The sequence below is a fragment of the Oncorhynchus gorbuscha genome, linkage group LG11 (genome assembly GCF_021184085.1).
Source record: "Oncorhynchus gorbuscha isolate QuinsamMale2020 ecotype Even-year linkage group LG11, OgorEven_v1.0, whole genome shotgun sequence".
Taxonomy (NCBI): Eukaryota; Metazoa; Chordata; class Actinopteri; order Salmoniformes; family Salmonidae; genus Oncorhynchus; species Oncorhynchus gorbuscha.
The window spans coordinates 73119949-73143223 of record NC_060183.1 but is presented as its reverse complement, the minus strand read 5'-3'; the positions used below and the strand labels follow the sequence as shown (position 1 = coordinate 73143223).

Below are 23275 nucleotides of genomic sequence, written 5' to 3'. Positions count from 1 at the left end.
TTTTCCTAGCCAACGTGCTTCAACACCTGCATTGCTTTGGGGTTTTAGGCTGGGTTTCTGTACAGCACTTTGAGATATCAGCTATTTATGAAGGGCTATATAAATACATTTGATTTGATTTGGATTTGAATGGATTGGAACTTCAATATTGCTCAAAGCTTGCTATGCAGTCAAATATACTAGTTTTGACCACCTTGACCAACATGCAGCCTACATTCTCTTGTAGGTCTATTTTGGTTCAATTAAATTTTTATTACATAATTGCATTCATATTTAGTATAGAGCCCTTGAAGGCGCCCTCTGATGAAAATCAGGAGAAGTCTATTTAATCTCTTGAAATAACTGAATTAAAATGCATTCCCAAACATACTCAAGACTTGCCTCTTGTATTAGGCTATTTACCCATTAAACAGGCAAAAATATGCCATCATATAATATGCATTTTGTTTTTACATCAACCCAACATTTACTGCCCTCCCCCCCACCTCACTCCCCCCACAAACTCTATTTCAAGATGAGCATGTCTATTCTCGGATTACCCTACTTTGCTCATCTCTCTTTCTGTTCAAAGTGTGTGTACCCATCTTCTTAAGGCACACTAATTGTGTGGTAGGCTGCTTAACCAGCTCAGACCACAGCAAAGTAGTGTCAATTGTCAGCTGTGCCTCTTTCCTGGCCAGGCTGGATTAAAGGGTGAGTAGCATAAACATAACCACATGTAACATATGGATTTGCATTAGTATACACATCAAAAGTCCCAATACAATGTTACACTTCACATTTATATTTTTGGAGTTCATTAAAACCGATCATAATTCCGAAGAATGTGTGATGTAATATAGGGAGGACCCGGCAAGCCAGCCTGTTTCCTATAATGCTATAATGTAAACTCCAGCCAAATTGACTCCAAATTAAACCAAATTGTTTGCACTCATGACTACTGGTTTCAATAACATTTTCAGCCAATTTTAAGCAAACACTTTATGAATTTGTTACAAATTGACTTGCAAGGTTGCTAGCCAACTAGCCTGCTAAAGTTAGGCCTACTAACCTGCTAATGTTAACCCTACCAGCCTGCTAACGTTACATCAGAATGAGTTAGTCAGTCAGCCCGGCTACGGTCGGCATGCTAGAACCCAACTACTGGAGACCAGTTAGAACATAACTAACACAACACAACTCAGGGAAAATCCAATAGCTATAGCAAATTAAATACAAAATAGATAGATTTCAGATGTCAGTCAACTCTAGCACTTAGCCAAGATGAAAAAAGTGACAAAAGTCCCGTAGCCTACTTCACAGAGAACATGCCGAAAAGTTGACAAAACAAAAAGGAGAACCTACGAGGTACGTTACACAATTAGAGCAAGCAGGTATGAATTTTATTTTATTTGTTTTGAGCCCACGGCAAGAACGTACCAAAGGGTTCCCACTAGATAATACAGCCACAAAGTCTGTGAAGAGCATGAGGTGTGGCTAATGTTAGCCTACTTGAGCTAGCTACAGAGCTAGCATACAAACTCAATAGCACAGAGTAGATCCTCCATATGACATTGAGAAATACTGCAATGTGGGTAGTTCGGAAGATATCCGGGAAATAAGTTAATAAATATGTAAAAATAAACATAACTATGTTTGTAGTGTTAGGGCAAAAACCAAATCGTGCACCCCTTGCGATCCCGAGGACCGAGTTTGGGAAATGCTGATCTAAGACAATGGTTGCTCCCGTGGGAGACCCAGGTCCATATTCCACGTGTTACACATGCAAGCCAGGTCCCTTGGAGAGGGCGATTAGTCAATTTTTTATGCTTCTCCACGGGCAAGTGGTTGAATGGCAAAGATGGACTGTCCCTCTCGTCATGTCGCGTGGTGAGGACTGTGTTCCTGCCATGAAACATGCAAAGCTTCATCAGTTCAGTTGCGAGCCGTAAAGCCTCTCCCCAATGATAAGAACCTCTGCAGCAATAACCGGTTGGCTTTGACAGGCAGCTGTTTGTCAGATGTATCATGGTCTATCGCTGGAATCTGCCAGTGTCAACAGAAATTCAATCTGGCAACAAAAAAACCTATGATTTTCTGCAGCGAATCCATACAACATAAGCACTAAGCATTTTGTGACATCTACTGATGTCAAAAGGGCTTTATAAATAAATTTGAACAACATATGACATTATATGATACATAGGCCTATGCCAAATGTAAAATGCCCATATGCCCATTCCTAACAAATCTGAGCTCGGCTAGTAGCATGATACACAATGATCCCCATAAGGTGTCACTGTAGCTTTAAGTCTCTTTCATAACCCCTTTAAATCATTGTTCTATCAGTGACCTACTTACAAAGGTGGAACATTTTTCAAATACAGTGAGCTTCAAAGGTATTGGGACAGGGACACATTTTTGGTTGTCTTGGCTCTGTACTCCAGCATTTTGGATTTGAAATGATACAATCACTATGAGGTTAAAGTGCAGACTGTCAGCTTTCATTTGAGGGTATTTCATCCATATCGGGTGAATCGTTTAGTAATGACTGCACTTTTTGTACACAGTCCCTCCATTTTAGGGGGCCAAAAGTATTGAGACAAATTCACTTATGTGTATTAAAGTAGTCAAAAGTTTAGAATTTGGTCCCATATTCCTAGCATGCAATGATAATATTAAGTGTATGTTTCTACAAACTTGTTGGATGCTTTTCTATGTTTGTCTCTGTAACTTTCTCACGCATCATTATTTCTCACTGTCCCAATACTTTTGGAGCTCACTGTAGTCTACCGTGTATAACAACAAAGTCCTTCTGTTATAGATTATTCTGGGAGGGATAGAGACAGGTGGGATGGGCTTTAGCCAACCGGGACTTTTTTGTTCTGATGATTTTCTGCATGGTTTAGTTATACATAGAACCTCAAAGGTACAAACCTCAGAGTTGCGGAGAAAACTGAAGCCCTGTGCCCAGGTAGTAGGAGAAGCACTTTTGGATTATTCCTTTGAGATGTAGCCTGCCAGTCTATATCTTATTAAAATGGGTACCATGCAAACATTTTATTTCTCATAGGCCTATACTCTTGTTGAAGTCAACTGGAAAATCTAAATGTTTTCTTTCAATAGCCACACATATCCCTGGTGTTTATTGGAAGATACTTTAGTGCACATTTTGTCAAGCTCAATTACCCCCTTGTTTTCAAGCATGGTGGCGGGTGCATCATGTTATGGGTATGCTTGTCATTGGCAAGGACTAGGAAGTTTTTTAGGATAAAAAGAAACCGAATAGAGCTAAGCACAGGCAAAATCCTAGAGGATAACTTGGTTCAGTCTGCTTTTTAACAGACACTGGGAGACAAATTCAACTTTCAGCAGGACAATAACCTAAAAGACAACGGCAAATTTACGCTGGAGTTGCTTACTAAGTCAACATTGAATGTTCCTGAGTGGCCGAGTTACAGTTTTGACTTAAATCGGCTTGAAAATTGATGGCAAGACTTGAAAATGGCTGTCTAGCTATGACCAACAACCAACTTGACAGAGCTAGAAGAATTTTAACAAGAATAATGTGCAAACATTTTACAATCCAGGTGTGCAAAGCTCTTAGAGACGTACCCAGAAAGACTGTAATCATTGCCAAAGGTGATTCTAACATGTATGGACTCAGGAAGTTGAATACTTATCTCATCAATATATATTAGTGTTTAATTTCATTTTTTTGTTCAATGTTAGAATTTTTCTTCCTTTTTGATATTACAGATAATTTTGTGTAGATTGTTGACAAAAAATGACAAATCCATTTGAATCCCAGTTTGTAACACAACAAAATGTAGAAAATGTCAAGGTGTGTGAATACTTTCTGAAGGCACTGTATATATAGAGAGAGAGAGTACATGAGGAGGAGTGGCTCCTGTTGCCAGGGGTGAACAGTATCAACACATTCCCGGCTGGCCACACACACATACTGTATACACACACTCACACACTCCCTCCTCTCTTCCACCCTATTCCCAGTAGGGTGTTCCAGCAGCAGCAAGCCAGGATTGCAGGAAGCAGGAGTAACACGGCTGAGTGGTTTACAGGCTACAGCCCTCCTCTCTCCAGACTCATCCTGCTATGCCGAGAGGAGAGACTAACTGCTGCTCTTTCATAGTATTCTTTGCCTTTTCCTGATCGTTTTTTCCCTTTTTTTCTATAATTCCACTTAATTTTATGTCTGCTACTTGAAGAGCAAGACTTTAAGAAGTATTTTTTGATTCTATATATATATATTAAATGGTAATGAAGGTGGCAGAACTGGGAGTCTTTTAAAGCACGTGGAGAAAGGCTTAAAGGCATATGCTTGAGCTATGGGGAAGTCCAACAGCAAACTAAAGCCTGAAATGGTGGAGGAGCTGACCAGGAAAACCTACTGTAAGTATAGCACTCTCTTTCTATATCTTTAGGTTAGACTCTTTTCATTCATCCCTTTCCTTTCTTTTCTGCCAGTCTGTCTTGATATAGCAGACTGTTTTCCTTTTTTTTAACACTCATTTATTTTGAGACTTTCTCATTCCCTCTCCAACCGCCACTGTTCTGTGCCTTCTTTGAACCAATCTTAAAAAACATTAACATTTGATTGCTACAGAAGAGGATGCCTTGAAATGAATCTAGCATTTTACAATAGAGCCTTAGGTAAAATGACATGACTTACCCGTTGGTTGCGATCCTTGACTTTAAAACAGGCTATCAGCACACTGTTGTTGAGAGACAGCCAAGTGATCATCAGGTAAGGTGCTTTGTCCAAGTCTTGGATAGTGATTAATTGTATGCAAAAGCCAAATAAATAGAAAGAAAGACACATTTGTAATGGCGATCCTATAGTGGGAGACAATTATGCAACTTTCTTTGCAATGTAAACTTTTCAGCTATTCTGCCATACTACACATTTGGACATTAAGATGTTAACGAGCAAATCTCAAATCCCCAACTAAAGAGAGACTTATTCAATCATATATATTGAATATCTGAAAAGTATTTCAGTTTATTACACTGTTGTAAATTGGTCATCCAGCCTTTGGAAGGTGATAGCCATTCGGTAATGTGGTTTGAAGATATGGACACAGCAACCATTGTAGTACATCTTCCTCTCAGATTGAATGGCTTTCCCTCAGGTGTGCTAATACACGTTAGAGACTCAGTAGTCACTCGAAATCCGCTTAGTGCTTGATGCAATACTTCTAATGAAGATTATGAAGCCATGCTTTAGAACAATGTCGACCAAATAATGTGCTGCACTAAATCAGAGTAGGCTAAAATGTAATCAAGTAAAGCAATAACTAAATAGCTGTATCTGTCCTTTTGAGAAACCTTTACAGGCTATAGATATGTCTACATGGTGAGAGCGGAATGCTTTCCCCTACAGTAGTGTGTGTGGCTTGTTTATCACTCACCACCATACTAACAGAGATAAACTCTAACCTTTAGCAGGGTCAAAGGTTGAACCAGACCTCGAGGAACACCCCCACGGAGTGAAGGTAAACTCTTGCGGATAACGATAAAAGCCGACTACCATGTCTGTTATGTCTCACTGTTTCTCTGGTCAAGAACACTCAATGAGATGGCTGAAATTCTCAAAAGCTACCTTCTTTTGTATCTTCTGAAAAAACACAATATTTAAAGCTGCAATATGTAACTTTTTGGGTGACCTGACCAAATTCATTCAGAAATGTGTGTTATAGATCTGTCATTCTCATTGCAAGCAAGTCTAAGAAGCAGTATATCTGGCCTATGTGCGCTATTTCTATGCTTCCCATTATTAAAGAGCTGTTTAGATACAATCATTCTCTACAGCAGGGTTATTCAACTCTTAACCTACGAGGTCCAGAGCCTGCTAATTTTCTGTTCTACCTGATATTTTTTTGTCTTTATTTAACTAGGCAAGTCAGTTAACAACAAATTCTTATTTTCAATGACAGCCTAGGAACAGTGGGTTAACTTGTTCAGGGGCAGAACAACAGATTTTTTAAAACCTTGTCAGCTTGGGGATTCAATGCTAATCCAACGCTCTAACCAGTAGGCTACCTGCCGCCCCAATTAATAGCACACACTTGGTGTCCCAGATCCAAATCATTCCCTGATTAAAGGGGGAAAATGAAAAAATGCAGTGGAACCAGTTTCGAGGTCCAGAGATGAGTTCAATTTTCATTGTTGGATATAAAAAATGTTAAAATCACTAGGAAATCAGCGTCAAGTGATTTTAATTTGGCAAATCTGTTCCCATGTATTTCCACGAATAATAGAAAGACACATGATCATAAACAAATGTAAGTAAGGTTTGAAATTATTATGTTTTGTTATATATATATATATATATATATATATATATATATATATATATATATATATATATATATATATATATATTATATCTGTTTGGGCTTCTTGCGCTTCATTTGCAGTCTACAAATTATTTGTAATTATGTTCCGGCCCCCCGACCATTTGCTCAAGACAAAATATTGCCCGCAGCTGAATCTAGTTGATGATCCCTGCTCTTCACTATACTTCCTTGTTTTGTCACATAAACTGAAATTAGGCAAATTATTCTAATTTTAGGAACCAGGAAATGACGGTGCGATTTCTGCATAGTGCATCTTTAAAGGTGCTGTATGCAACAATTTCACCTGACAATAGTAATACATTGGGCGGTAAGGATGTCACCATAATCGTTGTTGTTATGAAAAATGCTTTTAAAATCAAATATATTATTGTCATCATATCTGCATAGTGCATATTTAAGCTTTTCTGCTCAGCCTTGATAATTTGTTAGCTAGTTAGAATTCAGAAGAGATTTCACAGAAATAAATCAGAAGATTATGTTCCTGTGTTTGAATGTGTGTAATGGCAAGAGACATCTTTCATGGTGAGGTGTAGCGTCTGAACTAGTGTGTGTGTGTGTGTATGTGTGGATGAAGACGCCCCCCATTGAGAAGGGAAGTGAGCATGTCAAACGGGCTAATTTCATGCTCTCACACGGGGTCTCGCGTTTCCTAATTATAGCAGTATGTGTGCCAACCTAAAGTGCTGTCGGGTAGAGGGTGCGGTTGAGACATCACTCTTTGGTTCTGAATGCAACTTCATCGCAGGGAGATCACTTCCATTTAGTCTCATTGCCTCAGCAATCAGCATTCACCACAGTCAATGTTTCAGTTTTAATACAGGGTGATAGCGATATGACGAGAAGCACTTAAGATGGCTCTCATGTACTCTGGAGAGTGAATTTGTCATGGAAGTCTATTCAGTCCTGAGGAGGAAAGTGCTGGGCATGCAAAAAGGAATGACAAGAAAGCAGCTTTTGTTTACTACACATCTCTCACTGAGGTAATTTAGTCTAGGGTTTCCCAAACTCGGTCCTGGGGTCCCCCCCTGGGTGCACGTTTTAGTTTTTGCTCTAGCACTACACAGCTGATTCAAATCATCAAAGCTTGATGATGAGTTGGTTATTTGAGTCAGCTGCGTAGTAAGTGCTGGGGCAGAAAACTAATGGTGCACCAAGAGAGAGTGCCCCAGGACCGAGTCTGGGAAACACTGATTTAGTCCACTGAGACATGACAAATCAATCAGATAAACCAACATTTATTTGTCAAGTACACAGGATACAACAGGTGTAATCACAACAGGTGTACAGTGAAATGCTTACTTGCAAGCTCTTTCCCAACAATGCCGTACTAAATATCAAAGGTAAGAAGATACAAATAATCAAATCAGGTTTTATTGGTCAATGCAGTAATAATAAAAACACACAAGAAATAAAGCCACATGAGAATATACTCTATATACAGGTCAGTACCAAATCAATGTGCAGTGTTACTGGTGATAACTTAGGGGGCTGGCGTAAATGCATTTTGAGTTAGCTGATTTAGTTGGTTGACTTGTTGAAATCAGTCAAATGTATTTATAAAGCACTTTTTTGCAGTCTTGCATGATCTTGCTGTTGTCAGATAAGCTTCTCCTGTTTTCTGCTCTGTTTCTTTTGACCCTGTAATTGTTTTTCCTTGAGAAATGGAAGGGTATAATTAGGTTCTCATTGGCATAGCTCTAAGAGCCAGCCTCCGCTAAAGCCATAAACACGCCCACCCACACACACACACAGTACACACACTCTCTCCATACTGCACACACACAGTACACACACTCTCTCCATGCTGCACACACACAGTACACACATTCTCTCCATACTGCACACACACAGTACACACACTCTCTCCATACTGCACACACAGTACACACACACATTCTCTCCATACTGCACACACACAGTACACACACTCTCTCCATACTGCACACACACAGTACACACATTCTCTCCATACTGCACACACACAGTACACACACTCTCTCCATACTGCACACACACAGTACACACACTTTCTCCATACTGCACACACACAGTACACACATTCTCTCCATACTGCACACACACAGTACACACACTCTCTCCATACTGCACACACACAGTCACACACATTGGCTCAAAGGATCATATTGCCTCAATACATCAGCACAAGCAACAGTCAAACTCACTATACCATGCGCACGTGCACACACTCATCCACAAAGCTTCCGACAGCTCTGCACTATGCACGCTCTAGGTCTAGTCCTCCTTCCTGCTTCTAACTCCCCTTCTCCCCTTTCCATCTAGCTCTTCCTTTGTTCTTCCCTTTTTCTCTGTCTGCCTCTTTGTTGTTGCTTCCTCTCCCTACTCTCTTCCACTCTGTCCTCTTCTTCTTTTCAGCATGACTGCAGCTTGTCTTATTTCTTATTGCTCTGCCCTTCGCTTGGAGAGGCTCACTCCATATATTTTCTCCTTTTAAAGCGTCCCTCTTTCTTTGTTTCCCCCTACTGTCCTCTTCCCTTCCTCCTCCCCCTACTTTCCTCCTCCCAGTACTCTCCTCCTCCTACACTCTTAGGGAAAAAAGGAGCTATTAAGAACCTATAAAAGGGTTCTTTGGCTGTTCCCATAGGAGAACCCTTTGAAGAACCCTTTTTGGTTGCAGGTAGAATATATATATATATATTTGACCATAAACAGTGAGTATTGTTTACCAACAGCATAACATCCCACTGCTGCCACCAATTGCAGGCTAATATCTCAATACTCTCTCACTCATATACGTTCTGCACTCACTCACAGTCAGAATATTTCTTATTGTCTACTACAGCTCTACCTTTTGTTCCCCCTGGTATGTATATGTTCTCTGGTTTCCATGGAGATGAATTGCTTCCGAGAGCCCACGAGGCTTTTTTTCCCCGGACCCAAGGTAGTAGATTTTATTTAATGAAGTTGGATGTTTTTTTTCTTCCACCCGTACGACTGAGTAAAGGAAATGAGGGAGTATGGAGATCTGTTATTTTAAGGTAGACTTCGCATCTCTATGAAATCATGTCAGAAATGTTCACATTTGAACTGTAGTGTATCCAATGGCGGTGGGTTTCTGTTTTTTGGGGGAGGGGGCTGTTTTTTGGGGGAGGGGGCAATGAAGTTCCTGTTCCACTGTTCTTGATCCACTATTAGCTCAAGTGCTGTCTCAATATCTCTCTTGAGTTTTAAACACTCTGATGCTATGCAAACTGGCATCTGTCTCTTTCTGAAGAACAGAGGCAGCCAATTAAGTTGATTTCATCACTAAGCTGTTGTCACGATCGTTATAAGAAGTGGACCAAGATGCAGCGTGGTATGTTTCCATCCTTTATTTTGGAATAGAAAACTTTAAAGAACAAAACAACAAAACGAACAAACGAAACGTGACGCTAATATAATGCTCACAGGCAACTATACATAGAAAAGCACAATGGGAAAATGGCTACCTAAATATGATCCCCAATCAGAGACAACGATAAACAGCTGCCTCTGATTGGGAACCATACTAGGCCAACATAGAAATATAATTCACCTAGATAACCCACCCTTAAATCACACCCCAACCTAACCAACATAGAAAATAAAAGCTCTCTATGGTCAGGGCGTGACAGCTGCCTGTGCTGTCAAAAGAATGGTGATGGAGGCCCATGCAAGCCCATCTAAATAGTGGACTTGTGGTGCTGTTGCTTCGCCATTTGTCAGGAACTATTAGTTTGTCAGAAAATACCTATGTTTTAACAAATGCAGTTGACTCCTGATAAATACAATTGGTGCACACTGATATCTGGAGTAATAACATAATAATAACAGAATATACACTTGTTAACAGTGCACATGGTGTTAACATTTATGATGTATTGATGTTCGTTCTTATAGGGGGGGAAAACACAGCTAAGGTAAACCAGGATGGTATAGAGATGTATGGAGTTATATTCGTTGCACCAGAAATCGAATCTGAATTTCTTCATTTTGAATTTGTGTTAAGAAATAGACTTTCTGTTGGCACTAAAATCACTCCATAGGGGGTTTCATTATTCATACATTCTCTACCTTTTATTTTCTCTTTTTATGTTTATATATTATCTTTAAATTATTAAGATGAGCAGGGTTACACATAACATTTCACTCCCAGCAGATGTAAGTTATTTCAGCGACTGAATAACATATGAAGCAGCCATCAGTGAAAACCTTCTGTCGGTCTTGTGTGTTGTCTTTATGTCAATTGTTTTTCTTCTAACAATCTCCTTTTCTCTGTTTTCTGTCTGCAGTCACAGAAAAAGAGGTGCAACAATGGTAAGTTCCTCTTATTGTCTCAGCTAACATCTAAGTCAACCCCGTATTGCAAATGCTCCATTATACTTGTGTACCGTCAGTCAACAACAATGCAATACATCTGTGAAAACCTCAGGTTCAACTGCAAAGCTGCAATGCACCCCTGGAGCAGGTTAGGGGTTAAGTGCCTTGCTCAAGGGCACAACAGCTGTAGGTGGTGAGTCAGCTGGCATTATAGTCGGCACCAGAACTCAGTGGCACTCTCTGTTTTGTCGATTTTGCATCAACCATTTTGTGGAACGCTAAAAACTTCAGCAAACTCCTACAGTGTTTATGTTACAGCAACCTTCCTGTTCGGCCCTCGTTACCATGGACACCCAATGCATCACTGGGCTTTCATAACCACATCTTGAAATAGAAGGCTCTTTGTAAGGCGTTACAGCTTTCAAAGTATTGTAGCTGATGCCTCGAGTTGAATTTGGACAGACACCGTCCTTCGAATGAAACGTGGTTGGTAAAGATCCTGTGACATCGCAAGACAATGGGTGTCCTTTCTACATTTCATACCTGGGCTGTCACAGTAATGCAGTAGCAATGCCCTATAACTATCCCCTGCCTGCGAAATCACTGCTTTCTCCTCCACTATAATGTGTGGTGAGCGCTCGGGGACAAAATGGATGCCTTGTTTCGAAAGAACACTGTGAAGCCTAGTGAAAAAGGTTTGATGAAAACAATCTATCATTGGCCATCCTCTGAGGAATGGTGGTGGGCTGGCCAGGCTCTGTGCCCAGACTCAGTGTGTTGGCTGAGGTGTCAGGCCACACACATATGTACGTGGGCCAGGTACCACAACAGAGCCCAGTGGCACAGCTCTCCTGCCTGAGACTTTGCTGGCACCACCACTAGTTGTGGCAGCTGCAGACATAACCTCGCTAGACCAGCCTGGCCCTCAGCCTGTAGCCAGAGGTCCACACCCTGAGAAGCTGCTGCCTTGGTAGCCGTATACAACCCTGTTGTTATCTCCTCATAGTCATTATAACCTCTGGCTAGTCTCTGGGGTTACGAAGGTGGTGCTGTGTTCTGATGTTGCGGCCAGCTTCCGATTGGTTACCCGTTTTGCCGGTCGCCAGATTCATTACTATATTTAGGCAGAACTCACTGTTTAAAAAAAAATAAAACATGCACGATTAGCCGTAGGACAACTTAAATAAGTAAAAATATCAACGAGTATTGAGTGAAGTTTACAGACAACTGCAATGCGTTGAAACTGGCCATAAGAGCAGAATATAAGAGATGTGGTGTCGCAAAAGCAGCTAAACATTTATGTTCGACATAGCCAATCAAGACAAAGGACGTTTCTGTCACAACGCATCACCTCAGACCAGTGCTAGGTTATTTTGACCTCATAACCTTCCTGTGCCAAGTTTCGTGGCTCCCCCTCTTGTGGCTCCCCGTACACACCACAGATGGAGAGCTGTTAACACTGGGTCGAGTTCCAACTCTGATAAGAAACTTATCGAGAACCGCGGAGAGACATGTTACTGAACGACATGACATGTAGACTCAAAGAAGGAAGAGCATTCAGAAGGAGGAGAGAGAAAATGAAAATGATGCTCACCTCTCACAGCTTCTACTCTGATGCTCATGTCCCCAGTCATGCCCAGTCCCCAATCCTGCCCCGTCCCCAGTCATGCCCCGTCCCAGTCATGCCCCGTCCCCAGTCATGCCCCGTCCCCAGTCATGCCCCGTCCCCAGTCATGCCCCCGTCCCCAGTCATGCCCCCATCCCCAGTCATGCCCCGTCCCAGTCATACCCCCGTCCCAGTCATGCCCCCCCAGTCATCCCAGTCATGCCCCGTCCCCAGTCATGCCCCGTCCCCAGTCATGCCCCCGTCCCCAGTCATACCCCCCCCAGTCATGCCCAGTCATGCCCAATCCCCAGTCATGCCCCATCCCCAGTCCTGCCCCGTCCCCAGTCATGCCCAATCCCCAGTCATGCCCCGTCCCCAGTCATGCCCCGTCCCCAGTCATGCCCCAGTTCCCACTCATGCCCCAGTCCCGCCCCTGTCCCCAGGCATGCCCCTGTACCCAGTACCCATTCATGCCCCTATCCCCAGTACCCATTCATGCCCCTGTCCCCAGTACCCATTCATGCCCCTGTCCCCAGTCATATCTTTGTGAGTTGGGCTAGACTGAAATGTGTTTGTCTCTGTCTATAGCTGCAAAAAGGCCTACGAGAGCTTCTATCTCAGCTCACAGATCATACTATGAGAGGAAGCCATTGGAAAGAGACAACACACCCACACACAAACGTCTCTGCCCGCCACCAACCACAATACCCTGACGATCCCTATTTTGCCTCGCTTGTCTTTGAAGTGATTTTGCATCACCCCGTGCTGTGAAGTCAGTGCTGGAAGAAGACTCTCACCCAAAGCGTTTACAGTGCTAGCTAGCTGACATGAATAGAGCCGAGCGAGAGATTACAAATCACAATGCCAGGGGATCGTTGTCTGCCGAGTAAGCAAACAACACATCAAACGGTACTAAAACAGGGGCTGTCGCTGTCATCCACTAGTGAGCCTACTGCTTACACCCTTGTGTGGGAGCAGTGTCAGTCCCTCATCTCTTCCTCGTTCATATACAGTGTGGGAAAGTAAAAGAACTGAACAGTGTGGTTTTGGATGAAAGACTGGTCATTCTCAAAGCTATGGGTAGTTTTATTTGAGTAGCAGTAAGGTAAGAGCGCCGGGAGTTTGATCAACGGCATTGGCACTTGGCTTAGAACCAGTGCAAGGGTGACATGAACATAGAGCTCTTTGGCCAAGCACACCAGTGGTGGGTTTGGCGTTGAAAAATAGAAGCTTATGCAGAAAAGTACCTCATACCTACGGTTAAAATATGGTGGTGGGTGGGCCTCGCAGTGCTAGCTTGTGCCACCAGAGACTCTGGGTTCGAGCCCAGGCTCTGTCGCAGCCGGCCGCGACCGGGAGGTCCATGGGGCGACGCACAATTGGCCTAGTGTCGTCCTGGTTAGGGAGGGTTTGGCCGGTAGGGATATCATTGTCTCACCGCTCACCACCTCTCTCTTTTCTCTCCTCCCTCCCCTCTTCTTCCTTTCCTCATTCCTCCATCCATCCACCCCCAGGTATAAGGGTTTTATTAAGGACTGTCCTAGTGGTCAGTTGGATTCAGCTGGCTTCCAGAAGATTTACAAGCAATTCTTCCCCTTCGGTGACCCCACCAAGTTCGCCAGCTTCGTTTTCAATGTGTTTGACGAGAACAAGGTAACAGGCTGCCTGCGGAACGCATTTATGTTCACTTTATTTTCTTAGAAACTAGGACAACAGTAAACCAAATAACAACCTTACTGGCTTAGTGTATGAAAGGACATCACTTAATATCCCTTATAAAATGCTTGGATTGGGTTCCATTGCATAACTGAAATGTTTATGTCATGGCTAAGGTACTGGTCCTCTGTAGCGCAGTTGGTTGAGCATGCAGCTTGCACTATGGGTTTGATTCCTGGGACCACCCAAAAGTAAATGCTGTATGCATGCAAGACTAAGTCTCTTTGGATAAAAGCGTTTGCTAAATGGCTTACATTTTTTTTGCTTGCTTTAAGTGTACTCTCAGTCTGCAGTCATTTCCATTGAGAAGCCAGACTTTAGTTCTTTCCTAGAGATTGTGAGATTAGATTGATCTCACTCTTCTGTGGAGAAAATAGCCTGTTTCTGTGTCTGGTCGATTATTTTCTACTGTCTGGCTGTGACTGTTTCTGTGTCTGGTCGATTATTTTCTACTGTCTGGCTGTGACTCTTTCTGTGTCTGGTCGATTATTTTCTACTGTCTGGCTGTGACTGTTTCTGTGTCTGGTCGATTATTTTCTACTGTCTGGCTGTGACTGTTTCTGTGTCTGGTCGATTATTTTCTACTGTCTGGCTGTGACTGTTTCTGTGTCTGGTCGATTATTTTCTACTGTCTGGCTGTGACTGTTTCTGTGTCTGGTCGATTATTTTCTACTGTCTGGCTGTGACTGTTTCTGTGTCTGGTCGATTATTTTCTACTGTCTGGCTGTGACTGTTTCTGTGTCTGGTCGATTATTTTCTACTGTCTGGCTGTGACTGTTTCTGTGTCTGGTCGATTATTTTCTACTGTCTGGCTGTGACTGTTTCTGTGTCTGGTCGATTATTTTCTACTGTCTGGCTGTGACTGTTTCTGTGTCTGGTCGATTATTTTCTACTGTCTGGCTGTGACTGTTTCTGTGTCTGGTCGATTATTTTCTACTGTCTGGCTGTGACTGTTTCTGTGTCTGGTCGATTATTTTCTACTGTCTGGCTGTGACTGTTTCTGTGTCTGGTCGATTATTTTCTACTGTCTGGCTGTGACTGTTTCTGTGTCTGGTCGATTATTTTCTACTGTCTGGCTGTGACTGTTTCTGTGTCTGGTCGATTATTTTCTACTGTCTGGCTGTGACTGTTTCTGTGTCTGGTCGATTATTTTCTACTGTCTGGCTGTGACTGTTTCTGTGTCTGGTCGATTATTTTCTACTGTCTGGCTGTGACTGTTTCTGTGTCTGGTCGATTATTTTCTACTGTCTGGCTGTGACTGTTTCTGTGTCTGGTCGATTATTTTCTACTGTCTGGCTGTGACTGTTTCTGTGTCTGGTCGATTATTTTCTACTGTCTGGCTGTGACTGTTTCTGTGTCTGGTCTGGCTGTGACTGTTTCTGTGTCTGGTCGATTATTTTCTACTGTCTGGCTGTGACTGTTTCTGTGTCTGGTCGATTATTTTCTACTGTCTGGCTGTGACTGTTTCTGTGTCTGGTCGATTATTTTCGATTATTTTACTGTCTGGCTGTGACTGTTTCTGTGTCTGGTCGATTATTTTCTACTGTCTGGCTGTGACTGTTTCTGTGTCTGGTCGATTATTTTCTACTGTCTGGCTGTGACTGTTTCTGTGTCTGGTCGATTATTTTCTACTGTCTGGCTGTGACTGTTTCTGTGTCTGGTCGATTATTTTCTACTGTCTGGCTGTGACTGTTTCTTTGGTTATGCGTCTATCACTTTCATGTTCTTCTCTCTATATCCTTCTTCCCTCTTTCAAACATGCTTTACTGTTTCTGTGTCCATATTTTCTAGTCGATTATTTTCTACTGTCTGGCTGTGACTGTTTCTGTGTCTGGTAAAGCTGTTTTTTCATTGTCTGGCTGTGACTGTTTTTTTTAGACTGTCTGGCTGTGACTGGGGGTGCACCCTGAGCTCCCCTACTTCTTTCCTCCACTTTTCTTGTACTAACTCTTTATCTCCCTCTTTCCTTCTGTTTCTCTGCAGGATGGACGTATTGAGTTTGCCGAGTTCATCCAGGCCCTGTCGGTCACCTCCAGAGGGACCCTGGACGAGAAGCTCAGATGTAAGCCTGGAGAAAATATCCTAGTGCCTAAGCTTTAGCTCAGCAGGCTAGCACAGTCTTGAGGCGCGCAGTCGACCCAGCTTCAAACCCAGTCAGCCACAGCATTAAAAATAACACACCAATTCCCTCTCTTTCTCTCTCCCTATCCCATTCTCTCACTGCTTTGCATTACCATTTCCTCACACTGACCTTTGACCTAGTCATGTTGGCTCCTGCATCAACAAGGTGATTGATTTCTAATCTTCCCAGACGCCTGTATGTGGTCACAGCTGTCATTGTAGCTGAACGGCAGGGATAACAGGAATAAATGCTATGTATGCAGTGTCGAGATATACTGACACACACCCTGTTTCACACATGCTGATACTGTCACACACCCCTGCATGCCTCAGGTCATTAGCAGGAGTTGATCAACTGCTGACAGTTGTTGATGCAGTAATTGGCTAACAGGTAGAGAGGTTTTAGAATGCATTTCAATCGTAGTGAAATTAGGTGTCACCTTACTGTATATATTAGCAGTCCTAAGGAATATATGACAAGTTTCCTCTGGGCCTCCCGAGTGGCGCAGTGGTCTAAGACACTGCATTGCTGTGCCACTAGATTCTGGATTTGAGTCCAGGCTCTGTCGCAGCCAGCCGCGACTGGGAGACCCATGGGGCGGCGCACAATTGGCCCAGTGCCGTCCCGATTAGGGGAGGGTTTGGCCGGCAGGGATGTCCTCGTCCCATCGCGCACTAGTGACTCCTGTGGTGGGTCGTGTGCAGTACACGGTCGCCAGGTGCAATGTGTTTCCTCTGACACATTGGTGCGGCTGGCTTCCGGGTTAAGTGGGAATTGTGTCAAGAGGCAGTGCGGCTTGGCTGGGTTGTGTTTTGGGGGATGCACGGCTCTCAACCTTCGCCGAGTCTGTACGGGAGTTGCAGCGATGAGACAAGACTGTAACTACCAATTGGATACCACGAAACTGGGGAGAAAAAACGGGGTTAAAAAAAAAGTTTCCTCCATGTGCTATTTATGGCTTTTGCAGGGGCCTTCAAGCTTTACGACCTGGATAACGACGGTTACATAACTCGGGACGAGATGCTGAATATTGTGGACGCCATTTACCAGATGGTGGTAAGTTCTTCCTCGGTTGTCTCAACATCAAATATTCAGCATTGATCTATTCTCGTAATTAAGTTGATGGGTACGGAGCATCATAATCAGTATTTCAACATTTCAATGGGAACGTCTGGTTGTTGCTCTTAAGTGAGCCATTTTGAGACAGTTTAGATGATACCTTGTCCCGTGTAGTGTTTAGCATTTAAAGAAATATTCTGTAATTTCATGCAGGTAACAGGCATTTATGTGTGTGTGTGTGTTTGTTTGTTTGCGCGCAGCCGCGCGTACAGGGGACCACGGTGGGTACAACGTCAACATAATTTACCAGGGACCTCTTTTTGTTTATTTGCAGCTATGGGCAGCGCTCCGGGCTTATGGTGCACCATGGGGAACAGAGCTAACTACGAATCCTGTAACAAAAAACTATGCTTGATCAACTGCTCATTGGATTATTTCGATCTCACTTTGTCAATTATGCACCTTTTAAAGGCAAGGTTACCGGATTTGCAGAGACTGCATTCAGGTAAATGCTGCATACCTCGGCTCAATTGGAAATTAGGACTACCTTTAAAAAGTCAAGCTTGCTATAACACAGCTCTTCCTGTGATCGGATTGAATCCCAGCCTTAGTCTATAAATTATATACATACTTTCTGACAGCTGCTAATAAACCTCTATCCCTTAACACACAATGGTGTAGGGCTCTATTCTTACCAGACTGCCATCAACTGCTGCTCGGTCTGTTCCAACATCTCATTATCATCAAGAAATCACAATCATCAGATGACCGATTTTTATTTCATACATCGACTATGTACCACGTAAAATATTTCAAATGACAATAGTTCCCGTAACAAATTGTTTGCTCTTTCCCCCATGGTTCCCAAGGCACTTTTTTGCATATGGTTTCATGAATGTCCAGAGGTCTCCTCATTTTCGAATCAGGTTTTGATGTCTTTATCCACCATTGTTGCAAAAAAAGATTCCGTTTTCACCAACACCACTACTGTCAATCACTGTTCTTCTGTGGCTCTTACTGTTTGTGAAAAGCGAATATGTCTTGCCAGAATTACAGCAGCGCAAAAAATGATTGCTTTACGTTGGCAGGAACTTTACTCTCTGCCATTATGTCAATGTGTGCTTTCATTTATGAACATTGCAAACTGGATCTTTCTGTGTCCTGCATGCATGGTGCTAAAGAGGCAAATGTAGAGTTATTAACTTCTGTTGTTAAAAAAATAGAATTGTTATGACCTGCAATTTGTGATATTTTCTGTAAACGAGGGCCTGTGAGGGTGGGGTTGTCTGTTGTCTGTGTTACCATGCATATGTTAAATGAAATAAAATGTAACATTTGGTCACAAAAAGGGGAACACGGTGGAATTGCCTGAGGAAGAAAACACACCAGAGAAAAGAGTGGACCGAATCTTTGCCATGATGGACAAGGTAGAGTAAACCAATCACACACACCTGTCTAATGCATGTGAAAGATAGGCCAATGGCTCCAATGTATCTTCCTAGCCTCCTCAGTAGGATGCATGTGCCCTGTGCACTGCTCACATAGGCCTGTTTTCAGTCGGAAAACTCTGATGCCCCCCTCAAGGAGGCACTAGCTAGCCCAAGCCCAGAGGCTTTTTGTCAGAGAGACTCCTTATCAAACCCAATGGAGAGTTAGATACTCTCTCAAGAGGCATTCGGAACTGGGCCAGACCAGCGCTGACTGATTGGGTTGTATAAGGGTGCATTAAATAGGCTGTTATACACTATGCTGAGACTGACGAAGAGTGCCCTCTACTGGTTTAAATATTAAACAGCAGTCCAGCCATTATCCATTTGGTAATATGTAATAAAGTATTATTCAAATGTGAGGATTTATCGTTTTTCAGAACGCAGACGGATTGTTGACCCTGAAGGAATTCCAGGAGGGCTCCAAAGCAGACCCGTCCATCGTCCAGGCTCTATCGCTGTACGACGGGCTGGTTTAGCAGTGAGTACACTCCCCACAGTGAGTACCACATCCTCTCAAATGATGATTTACATGAACATTTGACAGTTTCTCCTCCTATACATGTATCTCTTTTCTTCCCACGACAGTTGTCCGTGATGGCCTGTTAACGTGGTGTTACCCTGCTAAGTGAGTGATGGAGTCTGCTACCTGTCTCGTCCTCTGACTCCTGCTCAGCCTTTTAGTGAAGCTGACAATGGTGGGCCGCTGCTGTCAATCATTCATCATCATCATGGTTTCCAGGATTAGAGTCAATTCAAACAACCACAAACTCGTTTGCCTTCGCAGAAGCTAGTGCCGTCGATGTGCTTACAAGACATTTCTCTGAGAGACAGAAGGAAGTTAGGTACTTTTCTGTGGGAGGAAGAAGGGCCAGGGTTCATTAGGCACCAAACAGGAAAAGTTTGACAAACAGGGCGTGACTACCTGGACTTTGTCCAATAAGAAATGTTCATTTTGTTGCGAAACATCTTTTTAAAAATTCCATTGCAAAGCCTAATGAACATTGAACTACATGGGACTGAACACAGGCTACTAGTCTACGGACCATGGATCTAAGCAGTTACCATCTTTATATATTTATGTTCTGTGATACAGAGCATCAGTTTAATATGCTGCAGCCAATGACAAGAAACTGCTAATGACACGCTGACTGTCTTTTAGAACGCTTGGGAAAGTCAACCTTATTTATTCAATTGGATTTAAATAACAGCAGCTCATGTTTGACATCAGCATGAATTAATATTGATTCTGTGTTCCTGCCGCACAAAGCTTTAATTGTTGAAGTACGTTTTTGATTTCAACACAAACTAAAAACTGCGAAGCGAACAGGGCCCAATTACAGATGCTGTATGAGTTTGAGCCAACTATTACATAGAGATGCATAGAAATTAAATGCTGAGCAGTTGCTTGTCTATGAGCAGTCCTAGAGGCTGACACTACTGAATTGCGGAAACTATAATCAGTGTAATCTCTCAAATTCCCATCATAACTGAACCGTTGTGCGGTCATGCGACATACAATATACATTTATGAGATGGAAAAGGGTGGAACGACACGGATTGTGGATCATTTGAAACTTGATTGAAATCTTGAACGCTAGGTCAACAAGTACGATGCAAAATAAGTGTTCAAATAGATGTCTGTGCAAATGACTTCAAATGCATGTTAGACGCATTATGTTTGTGTGTAAATACTAAGGTGACTATATGCACTGTCGCCATAATCGGCAGGTTGGTTATTTTAAGTCAGTACCCTGATATGTAAAACATCCTCTGTGGTAGAAAAGCATTTTGCGACCCTTTTACTTAGCACTCCATTGAACCAGACAATGAACATTTCACAACAAAGAAAATGATTTCCCTCCCTCTATACTGGGTGTTGTTCATCACTCTATGGTAATGACTGGGACACAGTTTGCTTGTCATTCCATCGCTACTGCTTCAGTGAAATAGATTTTCATTTGATTTGTTTTATACTGTGCACAAACTGTTCTCTCACAAATATCAATTGAATAGGTGTTTTATTTAAGAGTTTGAGAGAAGTTGCAACTGCTGTAGTCGAGGGAATGGTTAGAGAAGTGTTTAAATTGGCTGTATAAAAACTCATCTTACCTGTACATAGATAAACCTGTTGGCAAATTTAAGGTCTTTTGATTGGCCTTGTATGTTGATATCCTCAAATTGCAGATTTCATTCAGTATTTTTCACCATGATGCATCTGGAGTGACCCAATGTACAGTATGTGGCATGCTGTGTGATTAGAAACAAGCTGCAAGTCATGTAGGCTTAATCAGTATGAATTTTAGTTTATCGCTGTTGACAAATTTTTCAATTAAATTCAGTATCATATGATTAGACAGTGTTTGTCAAATTGCCTTTGTATCAAACCAATTCTCACAGCATTTAAGGACACTATACTGTAAATAATATAAACTGTTAACCTCACAGTATACATAAAAGTGCTCATCGTTGACAAGACTATGAACAGACTATTCTTAATATTGAAAGTGAAAACATTGACTGACCATCCCATATCCAAATGGCATACAAATGTAAATGTCAGTTGGTCTCCTTAATTAGTACATGACAGAGAGGTAGTTGTTTTTGTCTTCAGTGCTTTTGAAATAAAAGAGCTGCTTTCCTTCATTTGCCCTATGCTTGTGTATGCACCACTAGCTGATTCAGTTTCCACTAGCATTGCTGTAAAAATGCGACCCAGAAGATTTTGGACGTTGCTAAATAACCAGCAAACTTTAAAAATAAAAAAACGTTAAAAAACCTGGGTGTCAGAAATAAGCTACAACTTCAAAAATGTGAACACAAAATCCATATTTTCAAAGTGACCACCCAAACCTCGAAAAGGAATTCTGTGAGACACTAAGAAAATAAATGAACAGTATGGACACATATTTTCAAAGTGACCACCCGAACCTCGAAAAGGAATTCTGTGAGACACAAGAAAATAAATGAACAGTATGGACACATATTTTCAAAGTGACCACCCGAACCTCGAAAAGGAATTCTGTGAGACACTAAGAAAATAAATGAACAGTATGGACACATATTTTCAAAGTGACCACCCGAACCTCGAAAAGGAATTCTGTGAGACACTAAGAAAATAAATGAACAGTATGGACACATATTTTTCTTTTGGTAGGTTACATTAGCTGTACACGGCGTAGCCTATTGAACAGAAAAATGGTCTGAAAAACTCAGCACATCTGCTACTATGGAATAATTATTAGTATGTTTCAGTGGGAAGAGTTCAACCAATGGGACTAATGCAATATGGAGAACACCCACAATGCCCCAATTGGCCTGGATGTCAAACTAAATCAGATTTAAAAAAAATGTTTTATTTAACTAGGCAAGTCAGTTAGGAACCAATTTTTTATTTACAATGGCGGCCTAGGAACAGTGGGTTAACTGCCTTGTTCGGTTACTGGCCCAACGCACTAACCTACCTGCCGCCCCAAAGAGAAGAGGCCCAGAATTCACAAAGTTATGAAAATAGTTCACCCTCTCCTATCTACAATAGTAGCTTCCTATTTACAACCAGTCTGTACATCATGTTCATTTTTACAATGAGCAGGACGGTACCTGAGGGAGTAAGAGCACATAATCTCTCTAGGTGGAAGGATGGAAAGATATGTATTGCAGTGATAACTGAAACTGGGCATGTGATGAAACCATTCTCTCGTACGGTGTAAAAAGTTATCCGAAATCGCATAATTCAAACCAGTTTGTGGTGCATTCAAAGCATTGGGAAAGAGCTCTGCCTTCCATATCCGTATGCTTTTGAATGCACCGCTAAAGTTGTGGCTAGGAGTCCAGCTACCGATAGGTTTACCATTAAACTACCGCAAGAGTTTGAAGCCAGATGTTAAATCGGAGTGGATTTCACTGTTAGTTTTATTCCAAATAGTTGCAGTTTTAAAACTGACGATTGTTTATTTTTGATGAATGTCAGTGTACTGTTGCTTGTATGCGTCTGTTTGTTGTCGTCCTGGCTATAATAGCTTCGATACGCGCCTCGGCGTAACTGAACTGCGGGACAGCAGTATTTGGCAAACGGTAGAGAACTGTAAATTCACTTTTACAACATTGTTACTGCATCCTATTTTAAATACATGTGAAATGATCTTATGATGATGCTCCAGCTGTCTTCCCAATATTCACTGAGGTAATCAGGGCTCTCCGGTGGTTTTCCGTTTGCGTTACAAGCAAAAGCACAGAATAATGACAGTAATAAAATAAATTATATCACACTGTTGAAAGATATTTGGAAATGTTTTGAGTTGAGACAGAGTCATCTTAGCTGAATCAAACGCATGCTTTTTGATTCAGAGCGTTGTAGTCTGTACCTTTGTTGCGGTAGCCAACATGACAGTTAGCCTTGTCTGGTTTTAAATATGTTCCCAACACCATTGCTGCGGTCACTAAAAAACAGAAAACGAGGATATGATGAGAACAGTGAAAACATGACCTATCACCTCAAATATGACAACCATGTTGAAATGTTCAAATTCAAAATCTGATCTAGTGGCTAACACTACCGCATTTCAGAAATGATCTGCCTGTTTCCGCTTGGGAACGAATCATGGACAAG

The 23275-nt window shown here is 42.1% G+C and overlaps 1 protein-coding gene across 1 annotated transcript; it reads left to right on the top strand.

Moving 5' to 3' along the window:
• Positions 1-588: 588 nt before the first annotated feature.
• On the top strand, positions 589-21310 carry ncs1a (neuronal calcium sensor 1a). Its single transcript, XM_046290424.1, has 9 exons — positions 589-693; positions 3994-4392; positions 10649-10673; positions 13797-13935; positions 15982-16060; positions 17088-17176; positions 18529-18606; positions 19047-19165; positions 19255-21310. The coding sequence occupies exons 2-8, from the start codon at positions 4329-4331 to the stop codon at positions 19143-19145; spliced, it is 573 nt and encodes a 190-aa protein (XP_046146380.1). The 5' UTR covers positions 589-693; positions 3994-4328; the 3' UTR covers positions 19146-19165; positions 19255-21310.
• The last annotated feature ends 1965 nt before the right edge of the window (positions 21311-23275 follow it).

Coding starts and splice junctions, on each gene's coding strand:
- ncs1a (XM_046290424.1), top strand. CDS start 4,329: ATGGGGAAGTCCAACAGCAAACTAAAGCCTGAAATGGTGGAGGAGCTG. Junction 10,674..13,796: donor GAAAAAGAGGTGCAACAATG/GTAAGTTCCTCT, acceptor ATCCACCCCCAG/GTATAAGGGTTTTATTAAGG. Junction 18,607..19,046: donor TCTTTGCCATGATGGACAAG/GTAGAGTAAACC, acceptor ATCGTTTTTCAG/AACGCAGACGGATTGTTGAC.